General features: G+C 46.4%; 1 protein-coding gene across 1 annotated transcript; it reads right to left on the bottom strand.

The window, feature by feature from the left end:
- Window positions 1-14933: 14933 nt before the first annotated feature.
- SOWAHA (sosondowah ankyrin repeat domain family member A) lies at window positions 14934-17186 on the bottom strand. The gene has a single exon (XM_083181945.1). The coding sequence runs from the start codon at window positions 16870-16872 to the stop codon at window positions 15292-15294; it is 1581 nt and encodes a 526-aa protein (XP_083038071.1). The 5' UTR covers window positions 16873-17186; the 3' UTR covers window positions 14934-15291.
- Window positions 17187-17820: the final 634 nt, after the last annotated feature.

Raw genomic sequence — 17820 nt, 5'->3', positions numbered from 1 at the left:
TTGTATGCCCCCCATTGTTAACGCCACGATCAACGTGAACCCGAAGCGTGGCGAGGGGCGGCGGTACACATAGAAACATAGAAACATAGAATTTGACGGCAGATAAGAACCACTTGGCCCATCTAGTCTGCCCCTTTTTTTAAACATGTTACCTCAAACCATATTTGATCCCTATTTTTTTGTAAGGATATCAATATGCTTATCCCAAGCATGTTTAAATTGTACTACTGTATTTGCGTCTACCACCTCTGTTGGGAGGCTATTCCACTTATCTACTACTCTTTCTGTGAAAAAAATCTTCCTCGCATTTCCCCTGAATCTTCCTCCCTCTAGTTTCAGTGCATGTCCTCTTGTTCTGTTGCTCCTCTTCCTGTGAAGAATGTCTCCCACCTGTACCTTGTTAAAGCCCTTGATATATTTGAAAGTTTCTATCATGTCCCCCCTTTCCCTTCTCTGCTCTAAAGTATATATATTAAGATCTTTTAGTCTTTCCTGGTACGTTTTGTGATGTAGGCCATGCACCATTTTAGTAGCTCTTCTTTGTACAGTCTCTAATGTATTTATATCCTTCTGGAGATATGGCCTCCAGAACTGAACACAATACTCTAGGTGAGGTCGTACCAATGACCTATACAGTGGCATTATTACTTCTTTCTTTCTACTGCTGATACCTCTCCCTATGCAACCAAGCATCTGACTTGCCTTCTTCATTGCTTTGTTACATTGCCTACCTGCTTTTAAGTCCCCTGAAATAGTGACACCTAGATCCCTCTCTTCCTCAGTAGTTTCCATTATAGTGCCATTTATACTATATTGAGTCTTTGGATTTCTGAGACCCAAGTGCATGATTTTGCATTAAACTGTAGTTGCCATTCTCTTGACCATTTCTCTAATCTGCCTAGATCCTCAATCATTTGTTTTACCCCTCCTGGTGTGTCTACCCTGTTGCATACCTTTGTGTCATCTGCAAAAAGGCACATTTTACCCTCAATTCCATTTGCAATATCACCAATAAAGATATTAAAAAGCACCGGTCCAAGTACAGATCCCTGGGGTACTCCACTTGTAACCTTTCCCTCCTTTGACTGTACTCCGTTTACTACAACTCTCTGTTTTCTGTCCTGCAACCACGCTCTTATCCATTCAACTATCTTAGAATCCAATCCCAAGCTTTCAAGTTTATTTAACAGTCTGCGATGTGGGACAGTGTCAAAAGCTTTACTAAAGTCTAGATAAGCTACATCTACAGCCCCACCTTGATCTATTACTTTAGTCACCCAGTCAAAAAAGTCAATAAGATTTGTCTGACATGATCTTCCCCCAGTAAACCCATGCTGTTTTGGATCCTGTAAATTGCTGGTTTTGAGATATTCTACAACTCTTTCTTTTAAGAGTGTTTCCATCAATTTCCCTACTACTGATGTAAGGCTCACTGGTCGATAGTTGCTTACCTCTTCCTTGCTTCCACTTTTGTGCAGTGGGACTACATTCGCTGTTTTCCAGTCCTCTGGGATTACTCCAGTAGCTAGTGACTGGTTGAATAATTCTGTTATTGGTTTTACCAGCTCCCCTTTAAGCTCTTTTAGTATCCTTGGATGTATCCCATCTGGCCCCATTGATTTATCCACTTTCAGTTTTGAGAGTTCTGTGAGGACTTTCTCCTCTGTAAATGTACTTGTCTCTCCCTCAGTTTTCTGACTATACTTGCAACTTAACTGTGGCCCTTTCCCCTCTCTTTCAGCAGTGAATACTGAGCAGAAATAATTATTAATATTATCTGCTATTACATTGTCCCCCTCAAGAAAACTTCCACTCTCTGTCTTCAGTCTAATTATTCCACTTTTTGTTTTTCTCCTTTCACTTATATACCTAAAAAAAGTTTTCCCCCCTTTACCCACTGACTGGGCCATTTTCTCTTCAGCCTGTGCTTTTGCACATCTGATTTCCTTCTTAGCCTCCTTCTGTCTAACAAGATACACCTCTTTGTCCTCATTCTTCTGCGTCTGCTTAAATTTCTTAAAGGCCAACTTTTTTGCTTTCACAATACTTGCTACTTCTTTTGCAAACCACAATGGCTTTCTTTTTCTTGTGTTTTTCCTAACTCTTTTGACACAAAGTTCTGTTGCTTTTAGAATTGCACTTTTTAATTTTTCCCACTTATCCTGCACTCCTTCCAAGTTCTTCCACTCTGCCAAAGAATCCCTTACAGAGTTTCCCATCTCTACAAAATCAGCCTTCCTAAAATCTAACACCTTTGTTTTTGTGTGCGATGAGTCAGTCTCTGTCTTTATTTTGAACCATACTGCTTGATGGTCACTGGATCCCAGATTTTCACCCACATTTATGTCAGATATTCTGTCACCATTTGTAAGTATTAAGTCTAATATTGCGTCCTTACGAGTGGGCTCCCTCACCAATTGCTGGAGGGATGCTCCTTGCAAGGAATTCAGCATGTCCCTACTTCTGGTGGAACTTGCAACAGGCAGCTGCCAGTTTACATCAGGTAGATTAAAGTCTCCCATGATTATCACCTCTCCTTTTAATGCCATTTTATTGATGTCCTGCAATAGGCTCTTGTCTAGTTCCTCTACCTGACCTGGTGGTCTGTAGATCACCCCTATACGAATAATCGCCTTCTCCCCTGTTTCTATGGTCACCCAAAGGGCCTCTGTTTTTTCTTCAATACTTTGTATTAAGGTAGTCTTTATATATTTTTTCACATATATTGCAACCCCTCCTCCAATTTTTCCCATTCTGTCCTTCCTAAATAAAGTATATCCTGGTATAGCTATGTCCCAGTCATGATTTTCATTGCACCATGTCTCTGTAATAGCCACAATATCCAGTTCATCCCTTGTCATTATTGCAAATAGTTCTGGGATTTTATTTCCTAAGCTCCTAGCATTTGCACACATAGCTCTTAAAGTTGTGTTTGTGCTTCTCTACACGTCCTCCGACCTTTTCATACCCTCACTATCCACGTCGGCGTGGAGTTGATTTTATATAGTGTGGCGAGCGCAGCGAACCACTGAGCCCAAAGCGTGGCGAGCGCAGCCAGCCCCGCGAGGGGACACGCATTACTTCACAGGTATTACGCGTCCCCTCGCTGGCCTCGCTGCGCTCACCACGCTTCGGGCTCGGTGCCCCCCAGACCCCATTTTTCATTGTATGCCCCCCATTGTTAATGCCACGCCACGATCAACATGAACCCGAAGCGTGGCAGTACGCGTCCTCCGACCTTTTCATACCCCCACTATCCACGTCAGCGTGGAGTTGATTTTATATAGTGTGGCGAGCGCACGCGCATTACTTCACAGGTATTACGCGTGCGCTCGCCACACTATATAAAATCAACTCCACGCCGACGTAGATAGTGGGGGTATGAAAAGGTTTGAGGGCGCGTATCGCTGCGCTCACTACGCTTCGGGTTGGCGTTCATCGTGGGGTGGCGTTAACAATGGGGGGCATTTGACATACAAATTACCCATCAGGGTGGGTAAACAATCAAAAATTGGGTATGGGGGGGCCATTTAACATTGGTTCCTATGAAAAATTGGGTCCATCGCATTGGTCGCATTGTATGCCATTATAATGTCATACAATGGACCCGATTTTACATAGGAATTTAACATTACATCCAATGCTTACAATGTAAAATCGGGTCAGTCGCTTCGCATGCCATTATAATGGCATGCGATGGACCCGATTTTACATTTGTAAATGGGACCCGATGGGCGTCGTGCTAGGAAACAAGTACCATTCATTATTTATTAACAGTTTCTTATATAGCGCATACATATTCCGCAGCGCTTTACAGAGAATATTTTAACATTCACATCAGTCCCTGCCCCAGTGGAGCTTGCAATCTATGTTCCCTACCACATATACATGCACACACAGACATTCTAGGGTTAATTTTGTTTGGAGCCAATTAACCAACCAGTATATTTTTGGATTGTGGGAGGAAACCGGAGTACCCAGATGAAACCCACTCAAGTACAGGGAGAATATACAAACTCTGCACAGTTAGAGCCATGGTGAGAATCGAACCCATGATCTCAATGCTGTGAGACAGTAATGCAAACCATTACACCATCCATACTGCCCCGTAGTGCCTACCCTAACCCTACTCACCCCCACAGCCTAACCGGCGGTCCCCCAATAGTGCTTTAACCTAACCCCCCTTCCCCGGCCTGACCCTCTGGTGCAAATGAAGATTGCATATAAGGGTGCACCAATTGTGAAAGCATGCTCCTGTAAAGTATCTCTGTCCTTGTATGGATATACATGAGGGAAAGAATTTGCATAATTCCTTGATGGGCGGCTAGTTGAAAATCTGTGCATTCGTCCTGAGCGGGTTGAAGAGTTTCACCAGCAGATGCCTTAAAACCATTGGTCTCACAATGGTGGTGCAGGGGGTGGACACTGCAACTGGGTGTCACCCACCGAGGGTAAGCCTTCCCGACGAAGCCATGCCATGTCAGAGAGGCTAGTGACACCTCTGCTTACAACTACGAATAAAGTAGTGACTTTAAAAGACCGCAGCACTCACGCTTATACACTTTTGCAGATTGAGCAACAGGATATGCCAGACTACACACATAAGGGGTACTGCTAGATTACACCAATACAGGGTACTGCTGACTACACACATACAGGGTACTGCTAGATTACACACATACAGGGCAGTGACAGACTACGCACATACGGGGTACTGCTAGGCTACGCACATTCGGGAATACTGTCAGACTACGCACATCACATTCAGGGTAGTGCTACATTACACACGTACAGGGCAATGCCAGATTACACACATATGGGGTACTGCTAGGCTCAGGGCTGGCACCACCACTAGGCAGCTTTAGGCATTTTCTTGGGGGTGCCGGCCACTGGAGAGCGGCACTCGGGAATGTAGAGCGGGTGGGGCCAGTCTGATATCCCCCCAGCGGTGGACGCGCACCCCCCCCCCTCAGATTTGGCGCCCCCATCAGCCCCACCAGACTATCACCCCGCCCCCTGCTGGTGTGAGCGACAGGGTGCCCCCCACCAGAGCAACAGTATGTTTTTTCATACGGGGCAGCTCCTCCACCACACACTCCACCTCTGGATTCTAATTTGTGTGTGTGTATTGGGGGGGGGGGGGGGCAAGGGAGATTTGCCACAGTTGCTCTGTATGGTGTAACTCTTGTATGCATTATTTTTACAGACATGATATGCAGTGGCGGAATGGCCCGCCGGGAAAAAGGACATTTCCCAGTGGACCAGTCCAGATTTGGACGCTTTTCCTCCTGGCCAGGCTTCCGCTTTCCCCCCCGGGCCTGGCTATGCTGCCCACAGTAAATATGGTTGCGGCTTTGACCAGTTTGAAGATAGCCGATGCCACCCGCTGGTCGCTCTTGGTTGTCATCACGTCACCCACGACTGGTTCAGCATGGCGATGCGGTGAGCGCGGCACCGAAGCCGGGTAAGCAGCGGTAGCACACGCCCCCCCCCCGAGTTATTAGCCTCTCTACCCCCCGGTCAGTAGCGTTATTAGCACCACTTTCCCCACCCTGGTTCACTAGCATTACTACTCCCCCCCTCCCCCCAGGGCTGCTTCAATATTTGACCCTGGCTGTATTTAGTTACCAATCCGCCCCTGATAATATGTACAGCTTCAGTTGCTGTTGTGCTTCTACACAGCACTGAAAACACTTTCTTGTTGTGCGGTACTTGTGTACTAGCACGGCGCCCACGATAATTAGTCGCCCGATTTTTGATCGCATCGCATGCCATACACCCGATGGCATGCGATGCGATCAAAAATCGGGCGACTATATGGGTGCTTAAAATGTTAAATGCACCCCCACGCCACCCCCCAAGTATAAACGTGAACCCGAAGCGAGGGGCTCCTAGCGTCCTACGACCTTTTCATACCCCCACTATCCACGTCGGCGTGGAGTTGATTTTATATAGTGTGGCGAGCGCAGCGAGCCCCGCGAGGGGACGCGTATACCTGTGAAGTTCTGCGCGTCCGCTTCGGGCTCGGTAGCTCGCTGTGCTCGCCACACTATATAAAATCAACTATACGCCGACGTGGATAGTGGGGGTATGAAAAGGTCGTAGGACGCGTACCGCCGCCCCTCGCGGGCTTGCTGCGCTTGCCACGCTTTGGGTTCACGTTTATACTTGGGGGGTGGCGTGGGGGTGCAATTAACATTGTAAGCACCCATTAGGGTGCTTATACAAGTTATAATCGCATCCCATCGCATTGTATGGCATTGTATGCCATACAATTTTAAAATTGTATGACATTGTGGACCATCGTATACGATATGGTCTGCGATGCGATGAGCGCCGTGCTAGTACACAAGTACCGTTGTGCTTTCTTCACTCTTATTCTATAGCTGGCTATGCTGTATATGTGGTTAAGATGGGGTCTGTTTGCCGATTTAGGTGTACATACTGGCGTACGATTGAAAAACACGTGGATCAGCAAACTACTGAACTATACATATTGCAAGCGTTTTTGCCCATTTTTAAAGGCACTTTTCGACGGTGACAAAAACTGACTTAATTGAATACCCCCTTAGCGTTCAACAAGGAATAGATAGTGATGCTTCAGGAAGGGAAAATATATGTCTATTTGTATTTGCCTTGAATTTTATTAAAATTGATTTTGTAGCTCACATATAAATATTTATATATAGGTTACTATTTAAGGACTTCATATGATCACTATTTAAAAGAAAACTCCTGTAGTTAGAATTTTCAGTGCCATCATGATTTGTTGTAAGTTAAATAGCGGATATCTAATTATATGGCGATGAATGTATTAGAAGACTCACATAGCACTCACATGGGGCGATTGTAGATGTGAGCTAATTCTCTCAAACTTCTGAGTGACTAGGAGCTAGATCAGGGCTGGGCAACACCGGCCCTCCAGATGTTGATGAACTACACATCCCAGCATGCCTTGCATCAGTTTCAGCATGGCCACATAGCAAAACTAATGCAAAGCATCCTGGGATGTGTATTTCATTAACATCTGGAGGGCCGGTGTTGCCCAGGCCTGAGCTAGATCGTTTGCAGAAAGTCATACGGTGGCTGCTTTCTCCCTTCCTAAAACACGGCAATTACCACTTTAAGCAGTTTCTCTCATGCTAAGTGCCAGGCACGCTGGAGTTATGGGGCACCCAGGGCGGGATTTTTTTTTTTAGCTAAAGGTTTTGTGCATGGGAGTGGGGTAGTGCTGCAGCTTCACCTATCTGCCAATGTGACAATGATTAATGGTATAGTATGCAGTGCATTACTGGGAGTTGACCAAGTCCCATGACACTTTGCACCAGAGGGCAGAGGCTGAGACGTTTGTGCTGAGCTCTGATTGGTGGAGCTCATTACATGCTTCTCAGGCCCATGGATAACAGCAGCAGCAGCCTAGTCATGGGAGGGTTTTTAATCAGAGGCAGCACTGGGACTGTGAGGTCTCCTACAGAGTAAGGTGCAGAGGGACAAACACATTGTTTTCATGTGGTATGTATGTATATATATATATATATATATATATATATATATATATATATATATATATATATATATATATATACATACACATACATACACACACACACCCTGAAGTTACCCATTGACCAAGTTTATACTGCCTTTACTCTGTGTTTTTACAGTGTAATATTCCCCCATGCAGTTTGCGGCCAGAAATGACAAGTGCAAGGGGGCCCCCCTGTCTAAAATGCCCCGGGCCCCACGAAGGCTTAATCTGACAATGGGGGCACCTGGCAGTCACACACAGCCACACACAGCCACACAGCCCTACTATGTGTAAATCAGCGATAAGTGCAGCTTTAGGACTGGTCGGCCAAAACAAGTTAATAAGCTTCGGAACACTTTGGCCCATATTCAATGCGGCCGGCGAAGGGGTTAAATGGCGGGGTATCGCAGAAAACAAGCAATCCTTGCTGTGCAATCCCCATGCCGGCCACTCACTCTATTCAATGTTCTGAGGGAATTCTTGCTGTCAGAGGACGGCGAGGATTCCCCCAAACAGCGAGGCTTACGGCTAATGCAGGGAGCCCACTGTATTTAGTAGTGAGCCTCGCTGTTTTAGCGCCCGCACACGCCGATTTCCATCGCTCCAAAAACTGAGCTAAAGGGAGAATCAGCATGTGCAGGGGGTCAGTGGAATACTGATCCTGCGAGCTGTGACAGCAAGCAGGAAGCCCTGCTCACTGTCACACCACCCCTGCAGCATTGAATACTTGCCTTTGAGAGGAGCGAATTCTCTCTAATAACTGAATTGCCCCCACAGTGTCAGTATTCTAAAAGGTAGCTGTATTATTAGGCAGGTTTATATTAAGCAGTGTCAGACAAAGACATGAAGGATCTAACAGGAAATACAGTGGTTAGCCAGGACCTATCACTTTGATTGGCAGGCGGTCCTGACACCCCTGTATATAGTTACTATAGAAACAATCCAAAAATAATCCTGCTCCAACAAGTTTCTGACTCCTAGAGTAGGGGGTGTTGTACTCTTAGACATAAGAGTCCACTGGTATTTCCCTGACACACCTGTAGACTAGTTTGATTTGGTTCTCAGCAATCCACACAGGTCACATGTTCTAAGTTACCCAGCAGGAACACGGTGTATCACTGACTGTCAGAATAGAAGAAAAAAAAAATCCACAAATGACCTGGAAACATCAGCTGTGTGGGGTTCTGAGGACTGAGTTGGAGAACCTGGGACCTACTGAAAGCAGAAGTAGCCATTTTCTGGGTTGAACTAATGTAGATGGATGAAACTAGTGACATATTATAAACAGCATGATACACAATGTCACTGCTTCCCAGAAAATTTATGGTCTAAACAAAAATTCAGTTCACAAAAGGATTGCATCCATTGTGTTTCGTCTACATGACCCTTTTTCAATCCTACAGAAGTTGGGAAAGGGCTAGAAAAGTAATCAAATTTTTAATTGGTAAAATAATTATACACTTGAAAGAGACCACTGAACCAAACACTAATATAACTCAGCACTTAAATAGCTTCAGCGATTGTAGTTATAATTAAATATCCATACAAAGTAGTTTTCCCCTCATTTATGGTCTATATTTACTAGGTTAATAATGGCAAAACAAAATGGTACATTTTAATATAATTAACAAAAAAAATGAACAGGAGAAAATTATTTGACAATAAAGCATATTGTTCTTGTGCAAAACACCAGCTATCCCAATACTGATATAAGATGTCCCCCCCCCCCTGCCCCAGGTATCTGCTTGTTCACAGTTTATTATTTCGGCCATTGTGGACATCTGTCACTTCTTCTCTAAGAATGTCCTTCCCAATATGGCCACCACACTCCTCTGGCAATAACTGTCTCCTATGGAGGTGGCCATTTTGGGAGGGGTATTTTCAATGGGGACAGGTGGGATGGAACAGCAATAAGTATATTGTCTGCAATCCAGGCAGTGGAAGTAATAGACCTCTGCAGACTCCCAATGCCTCCAAGACACCACGGGGTCTATTGCTATGCCACTGTACACGGTCCTTGATTCCCCCCCCACTTTGCATGGAGAAGCCAGGTGACCACTTCCACCAACACAGAAGGCTTGATAAATAGGGAGAAGCCCTACCTCCACGCCTTTCTACCTCCTTGAAAGCCTACTTTATATTTCTTTAATCATAAAGGAATTGTGGCTTTTGGGAAAATGAATATATGTTGGGTTAATATATAGAAATCCACTCAACTAATTCAGACATGGGGCGGGATGTACCAAGCAGCGGCGGTACATCCCGCTGCCCATCGCATATGTAGTAGCATATGCAGTGAGCAACACAAAGGGTAGCTCTCCCGACAAGAGCTGCCCTTTGTGATCCCGCAGCTGCCTGGACTTCATTGCTCAGTAGCTAGCAGTCGAGTGGAATGCTGGGAGGGATCCTTGTCAGATCCATCACACAGCAGCACTGTGAAGAGAAGCCCATAGGCTACTCCCCCACTGGGAGGAGCTTTGCTGAATTAAAAAATGCGATAAAACGCTAGAAAACGGGGCTTTTACTGCATTTTTTGTTTAGTACATCCAGCCCATGATCACAGGACAAATTTGTTCTCACAATGGGCAAAACCATGTGCACTGCAGGTGGGGCAAATGTAACATGTGCAGAGATTTGGGTGGGATATGTTCATACTAAAATCGAAATTGCAGTGTAAGAATAAAGCAGCCATTATTTACCCTGCTGAGAAACAAAATAACTCCCCAAATCTAACTCTCTTAGCACGTGTTACATTTGCTAGGGCAGCATGGATGGTGTACTGGTTAGCATTACCGTTTCACATCGCTGAGGTCATGGGTTTGATTCCCACCATGACCCTAACTGTGTGGAGTTTGCATATTCTCCCTGCGCTTGAGTGGGTTTCCTTCGTGTACTCTGGATTGTAATCTGGATATGGATTGTAAGCTCCACTGGGGCAGAGACTCATGTGAATGTTCAAATATTCTCTGTAAAGCGCAGTGGAATATGTGTGCGCTATATAAATATCTGTAATAAATAAATACATTTCCCCCACCTGCAGTGTACATGATTTTGCCAATTTTTAAAAAAAAAGTTGTTCTGCAATCAGGTCTGAATTAGGCCCTTGGTACTGCGATCGGTCAAATCCCATGTGTGACCAATCTTGGTACCCAATATTTAATCACATACAAAATCTTACTATAGGCTCAGAAAGGTTAATTTATGTCCACATCAGTGGCGTAGCTATAGCACCGCAGCCCCCTGTGCATATGGGGGCGCCGGGGGGGCTGCGGTGCTATAGTAATCCCCCCGCCCCCCATCCCCTGCAGACTTACCTGTCCGTGCGTCCCGGCTCCCCTCCTGGCTTCAATCAATGCTATGGAGACAGACCACGATAAAATGGCCGCCCCAAAAAGCAGACCGTTCTCTGAAACTGTCTGCGGTATGGGGGCGGCCATTTTATCGTGGTCCGTCTGCATAGAATTAATTGAAGCCAGGAGGGGAGCCGGGACGCGCGGACAGGTAAGCATGCGGCAATGGGGGGAGGGGGCACGGGCAGCCGGGGGGAGGGGGCACGGGCAGCCGGGGGGGGGGGGGGGGGCCCTCCATTAACGGCGGGGCGGGCGCCCCAAAACAAAGCTACGCCACTGGTCCACATTCTAATTTATGCCACAGAAGCTGAATACTTTCTACTTCTCATGTAATCTCTTATATATTTGCCCAGATCTGTCACTCTGTGACTGTGTATAATGCTGGGCGGAGTCATGGGCGGAGTTATAGAGTGACAGGTTGAGTAGACTATCAAATAGCAAGAAAAGAAGGAGATACCCATGTGATGATCACACATACACTGCTGTATCTACAGTACCTACATACATGCTACATGTCAATGCCCATGTGATAATCAAACAGAGAATAGATGACAGGGAACATGCTGGAGAGGAGCTGACACAGGTGAGGGACATCCAGCTGCTGGGATCAGTGTGTAGTTCTGTACTACAAATCATTACATTCCCCACCACCATGCTGCTAGAGACTACGGGCGGGATGTTGTAACATCCGCAGCTCTGTATCGCATTATTAATAACAGCATATGTTCTAACATACAGATGGGGCAGGTCCCATCTTGGCAGGGGATGGCGATGGCGACGCCAGCCGCCATTCGCCGCCAGCACCATATACATAGTGAGAAGGGGACGCGCGCGCATGAGAGGCGCGCGCGTCCCCTTCCGACGGCGCTTTCAGCCGCTCCCCCGCGTCACCGCCGGCTTGTCAGCAGTAACGCGGGGTCCCCACCGCCTGCCCACACCCCCCCCCCCAACCCTGTCCGTCTCCCTGAGGCGGAGACGGACAGGGTTCCAGTCGCCCCGCCGACGGAGATTCAGACGCGCGTGCGCGTGAGACACACGCGCGTCTCAGTCAGATGGCAGGTTAGGCTGCTGGCGGATCGCCATCCGTGACGTTCTGGCGATTCACCAGCAAGGATGAGGCCTGCCCCATCTGTATGCGGTTATTAATGCAAGGGACAGATCTTGCGATAAGAGCTGTCCCTTGCGATGCAGTGCCGGCACTGGACTTCCGGGGCTGTGACCCGGGAGTCCATCTGCGCATGCGAGTGACGCGCCGGCCACAGAGCATGCTGGGAGAGATCCGTGACGGATCCCTGAAACAGCGCTGCGGTAAGAAGCCCATAGGCTTCTGCAGGGAATCGCCAGCTTTTGCTGGCGATTCCCTCCGCAGCGCTGCCACTGCGGAGGGGCCAGAGAGCATACAGAAATGTGGTAAAAACCCAGATAACTGGGTTCTTACCGCATTTCTGTTTTAGAAAATCTCCCCCTACAACTCCCGGCATGCTGTGCAGTAAAGGGCGGCCTCGGATTGGCTGGATGCAGCTTGCCTATGGACTGTGCATGTGAGAGAGGAAGCTCAGCAGCAGCACTGTCCCCTGCTATGCAGCAGCAGCTATGAAGAGGGGTGAGCATTATCCCAAGTGATGCCCAATACTGAGCACTGCAGCCTCCCCCGGCTCTGTGTTCCATTCCCCACCACCATGCTGCTAGAGACTACAACTCCCGGCATGCTGTGCGGTAAAGGGCAACCTCTGATTGGCCGGATCTTAGCTTGCCAATCGACTATGCATGTGAGAGGGTCTAGAGCTGGCACCTATCATGGGCGGCATGCTGCCTGTGATCATGTCTGAGTGGCCAGAAGCAAGTGACAGGAGATGCCTGCCAGACGGCCATAAGTGCATGGAGGGGAAGCAGAGCACAGTAGCGTACAATACATAATAGTGCTTAATACCCCACCTACACCACCCACAGTATCCCTGCACCCGCCACCCCACCCACACTAACCCCTAACCACCTTCCCCCACCCATAGCCCCCTTGCACCAAACACTCACCCACGCTATAAATGCGTTCACAGGTTAAGGGGGCGCAGCCCCTCACGATGGTGTGAAGAGCGCCCGTAGTGTTTACATATCCAGCAACTGTACAGAAAAAAAAAAAAATGTAGTATCAAACATAATTCTCTCACAAATAAAAGAGCCACATTTTTAGTTTTATGCCCATCATATATATATTGAAAGTAGTTTCCAGAAATGTTATTCAGTGATTGTTAAACCAGTCATCAAAATACATGAAAAGAGAAACACAATCCTACAGAGGGGAAGAGAGTTAAATACAACCAACGTTGGTATTTAACACCAACCAACGTAATTTTTAAAACACAGGTGATTGGTTGGTACGCTCTCTAACCATTGATATATCTCGCCCAGAATATTCTACATGTGAATTATACATTTGGGATTAGGTTTAATTTATGGATACAATACAAAATGTAATAACCTGCAAGAAGCAGGGTATTCAATTGGCCCAATAGTAGACTGTTAGCAGTGGCAGCATATCATTTATATAATATCATGTATGTAACATACCCTCCAACTGTACCGTTTTAGCCGGTATAGTACCGGTTTTTAACAGTCTGTACCAGCTAAAATAAAGTGTACCGATTTTTGAAAGATCTGGCTGAGGGACTCTGGACGATGTAGTTAATAACATTGCTGACTGCTCCCCAGGGAGTGTTGGGGAGCGGCCGGCCACGACTACATCTCCCAGGGTGCACGGCGGTGGGACGTGCAGACCCGCCTCCCCCTGCTCAGGGAGAGACGCCCACTATCTATGGCCACACTCCCTGGCCTGTACCGATTTTTGCGTCAGAATTGTTAGAGGGTATGTATGTAATATATGTAGAGGATGGATCCCACTGGGATTGTCAGCATCGTACTTCGCCCCTGGACTCCTTGCGTACCCCTGGACTCCATGCGTACAGCAATGCTGATACCAAGGGGATCCATCCACTACATATTTAGTAAATTCCTAAATATATATTAATTGCATCTCATTTTGTGCAAATGTATTTATTCTGTGCTACTTTGCTATACATTATTCAACCAAAATAAGGACTATTTCAGCAATATGACCAAGACCACCATAGCCAAGTGAAAACACTTTTAGCAGACCTTATTCCATCATATTCGCTATCATTTTTGGCTATTTTGATTTCCTGTTCTAGCAGTGTGATCAATTGTGAGAAATATAATACACAAAGAATAGAGATGGCCATCGACCATCGATTGTTTGTCACAAATGTTTGATGGTTTTGGCATCAATGGTTGTCCACCATTGGTGACACGGTAAGCGGCAATTATCAATACATTTTTGTGTTCCTTTGCAGGGGCATGGAGTTTAGCTCCGCCTCTGATAGTGCACTAAAGGTGCCCATACACGTTACAATTATTGTATACAATATTGTATACAATATCGCATCTCATCGAATCTCGGTTTTGCGATAAGATGAGATCTAGTTCAAAAAGTATGTGCTGCACATACTTTTTGTACTAGATCTCATCTCATCTGATCTCATCGCAAAACCGATATGCAATGAGATGCGATATTGTATACAATAATTGTAACGTGTATGGGCACCTTAAGTCATTCTCTCTTTTCTACAGTAATGACAGGCATGATGGGTGCAAACCATGAATGGATCACCATATATATTTCCTTGCCATCATGGGAAAGTACAGGAGGGGGGGAAAAGAGAGAGAGGGAGAGATTTGCAGAGTGTAGCAAATATACAATACTTTCTTCTCCAGACACCTTGTGGCCACACTAGTGTTAAAAATTTAGATAATAAGGTTAACACACTACTTGAAGTCTAAACATAAGATATTATACAACCAGGTGTTTTGGGCATAAAAAACAAAAACAAACGGTCTTGGCATGTAAATGCATACCCTCCAACATGACCCATTCCATTCGGTACACAATGCTCTGTTCCTGGACGTCCCTGGTAATGTATGATTGCCAGCACCTGTGTGGAACTAGGTAATTGAAGAGAAGGGTGTTTCAACACAGGTGATGACAATCATACATTACCTGGGACGTCCAGGAACAGAGCATTGTGTACCGAATGGAATGGGTCATGTTGGAGGGTATGTAAACGAGACTGACAAGTAGCTATAAATAGACACTGTAAGTAGTGAACAAGCTCATTCCAGTTGTGGGTTGAATGTGCACTGTGTGATATCAGTGCAAAGTACGTGTTACTGGATATAGATAGAGGCAGGGGGGAGTATCAAACCTTGGAGAGAGGTAAAGTAGCATCCAATCAGATGCTTTCATGTTACAGGCTGTCTGGTTGGTAAGTACATTGTATCTCTCCACGCTTTGATGCATCTCTCCCAGAGATATACACATAAACACAATAAAAAAGAAAATCACTAAGTCAGCTGGTGACTGAAATATTCTGAAACTGGTCTGCGCCTTCCCACGATCTCCTCAGCTTCCTCTGGATCTTCATGAAGGGAGTTATTGGATGGATATTTGTCCCTTGATTTCAGCTTCTTCCTTGTATTAGAGGGTGCAGTAAAAAACTTATTGAAGGATCCAGGTTTTTTGAAGCCTTTTGTCAAATCGTGAAAAGCGATGTCATCAGAAATCACGCCAAAAAACGCATTGGTGGGTCCTAATAAGGAGGCAGCAACCTTGGAGTTTCTTTTCATCGGAATGGCGTGTTCTGCGCTTAGGGAGGCTGGATCCTTTAAAAGAAACCGGAGCTGCACTGGAGAGTCTTTCTTCAAGCATTGATAAGGCTTTTTCCCGCTGTTGTCTCGGATATGGACGTTTGCTCTGCAATCTAAAAGTTTAATTATAACATCCTTGTGGCCGTGGATGGCAGCTATATGTAGTGGTGTATACCCTCCAAATGATCTCACATTCACATTAATTCTGCTACCACCTTGCTCACTTAAGTCAAATAATAATTTAACCATTTCTGTGTTCCCACTCTTGGCTGCCCAATGCAGTGCGGTAAATCCAGATATGAAGTCTCCCTTGTCAGCCAGCTCACTATCATTCATGAGTAGACCAAGGAGAACGTGATTCCAGCGCCCGTTAGTGGCATTCACCAGCCACTTATGTTCAGAGGGCACCAAGGGAACCACATCTGAATATTTATTTTCCTCACTTACTTTGATCATTTTGGATGATTTCTTGAGGTGAGAGGACCTGTATCCTGCCTCATCCAGTTGCCTCCGGCCCATGTATGGAGATATGCTTATGGCAGGCAGGGAAACCTCTGGAACAGCAGTAGCTGCTGGTTGTAGATAACTATGTTCATTCTGGTCTGCCTCTGTAGCATCAAATGAAGACTGGGCATACCGTAACGGTAGCATGTGCTGCTTCTGAGCTGCTTCCTTTTGCTGACTGTCAGACCACAATTTAGGAACTGGCACTGGTCCTGCATGGTCCATTCTGGCCACAATAGAAAAAACAGATTCTCTCTTTCGTTCATCATCATCCTCAGCAACAGAGACCAATTCATTGTAATTGCTTAGTTCAGCTTGGTCAGCACTTTCCTCCACAGCAGTGTATATTATCTCTGGGAGGCTGCCCTGTGGCTCAGAGGAATTCTGCAGGGAAGACCTGCGTTCCTGGGAGATGGGTGCTACCTTCGCTATGTTGTTTTCACAAACAGGGACATTCTGGGTTTCCGCTTCCTTAAGGTGTCTCTCGTTCCACTTAGGTTCTTTCACCTCCTTGTCCAGCGTGTGCTTTGTCTGCCCAACCCCTGTCAGTAAATGCATGTATTTCTTCTTCAGCACCACCACCTTGCTCCCCTCCTCGTCCTTGACCACTGCTATGTTATTGACAAACCTTTTGAAGAGCTCCCGGTTATTTGCTTTCTCTTGAGGGTCAGGGGATTCCACCACAGGCTTAAAGGTCCTGAGCAGCTCAGAGTTTTTCACCTTCCCTCCCTGCTCCAGCAAAAAGTTCAGCACAACCTCTTGTGTCACAGCCATTCTTGTCCTTCACATGCAGGGAGGCCCCTCCTGTACTCTGGGGTTTATCAGCAGAAGAAGGCAGAGAGCTGAGACCTGCAGCAGATCTGCTTTCTTTTACATGTCTCTTCTTCTCCCGCTGTCTAACGTGCAATTTACCTGTTGCTTCCGGGGTGAAACTTTGTGATCAGCTCTGCTACGCCCAGACCTGACTGATCAGTCAATAAAGGGAGGGGGAGGGCAGCCCTGCAGCTACTCAGGCTTGTTCTGTGGCTGAGATCTGAGAAGTCTCCTGGCTCTGGTTTCACCTGGGATCATTACAGCTAACACAGACCAAGCCATGACAGGTGCGCTTATGTTTTCTGTGGCTGCTAGTAAATTCTACTATCGCAATCCCATTTATGCTAGTCAGACGGAATCGGTACATCTATCAGAATGAACTTAGGTCTACAGTCATTAGGTCGACCCCACTAGGTCGACTGGCAGGAAGGTCGACCTGATTTAAGGTCGACATGGGCCAAGGTCGACATGACTTAAGGTCGAATTTGCATAAAGGTCGACATGAGGAAGGTCGACTGGTCATAAGGTCGACATGGGTTTTTCACTGTTTTTGATCCGAATGTTGACACAGTCGACATGGACACTGTTGGCAATGAGAATTGGACCCTCGCATCGCTCGCTTCGCTCCCAATGCTTCGGGCACGGTGGCTCGCTTCGCTCGCCACAGTTTTAATAACCTCCTCCACGCCCTAGTGGATGGTAGGGCATGAAATACCGCCTGTCGGCACATGTCGGCTCAAAAAACAGTGAAAAACCCCATGTCGACCTTCCTCATGTCGACCTTTATGCAAATTCGACCTTAAGTCATGTCGACCTTGGCCCATGTCGACCTTAAGTCAGGTCGACCTTCCTGCCAGTCGACCTAGTGGGGTCGACCTAATGACTGTAGACCTAAGTTCATTCTAATAG

This window comes from Crinia signifera, chromosome 4 (assembly GCF_055691185.1).
Source record: "Crinia signifera chromosome 4, ASM5569118v1, whole genome shotgun sequence".
Taxonomy (NCBI): Eukaryota; Metazoa; Chordata; class Amphibia; order Anura; family Myobatrachidae; genus Crinia; species Crinia signifera.
Note: the sequence above shows the minus strand (reverse complement) of the source record. Positions and strands in the feature narration are given on the sequence as shown.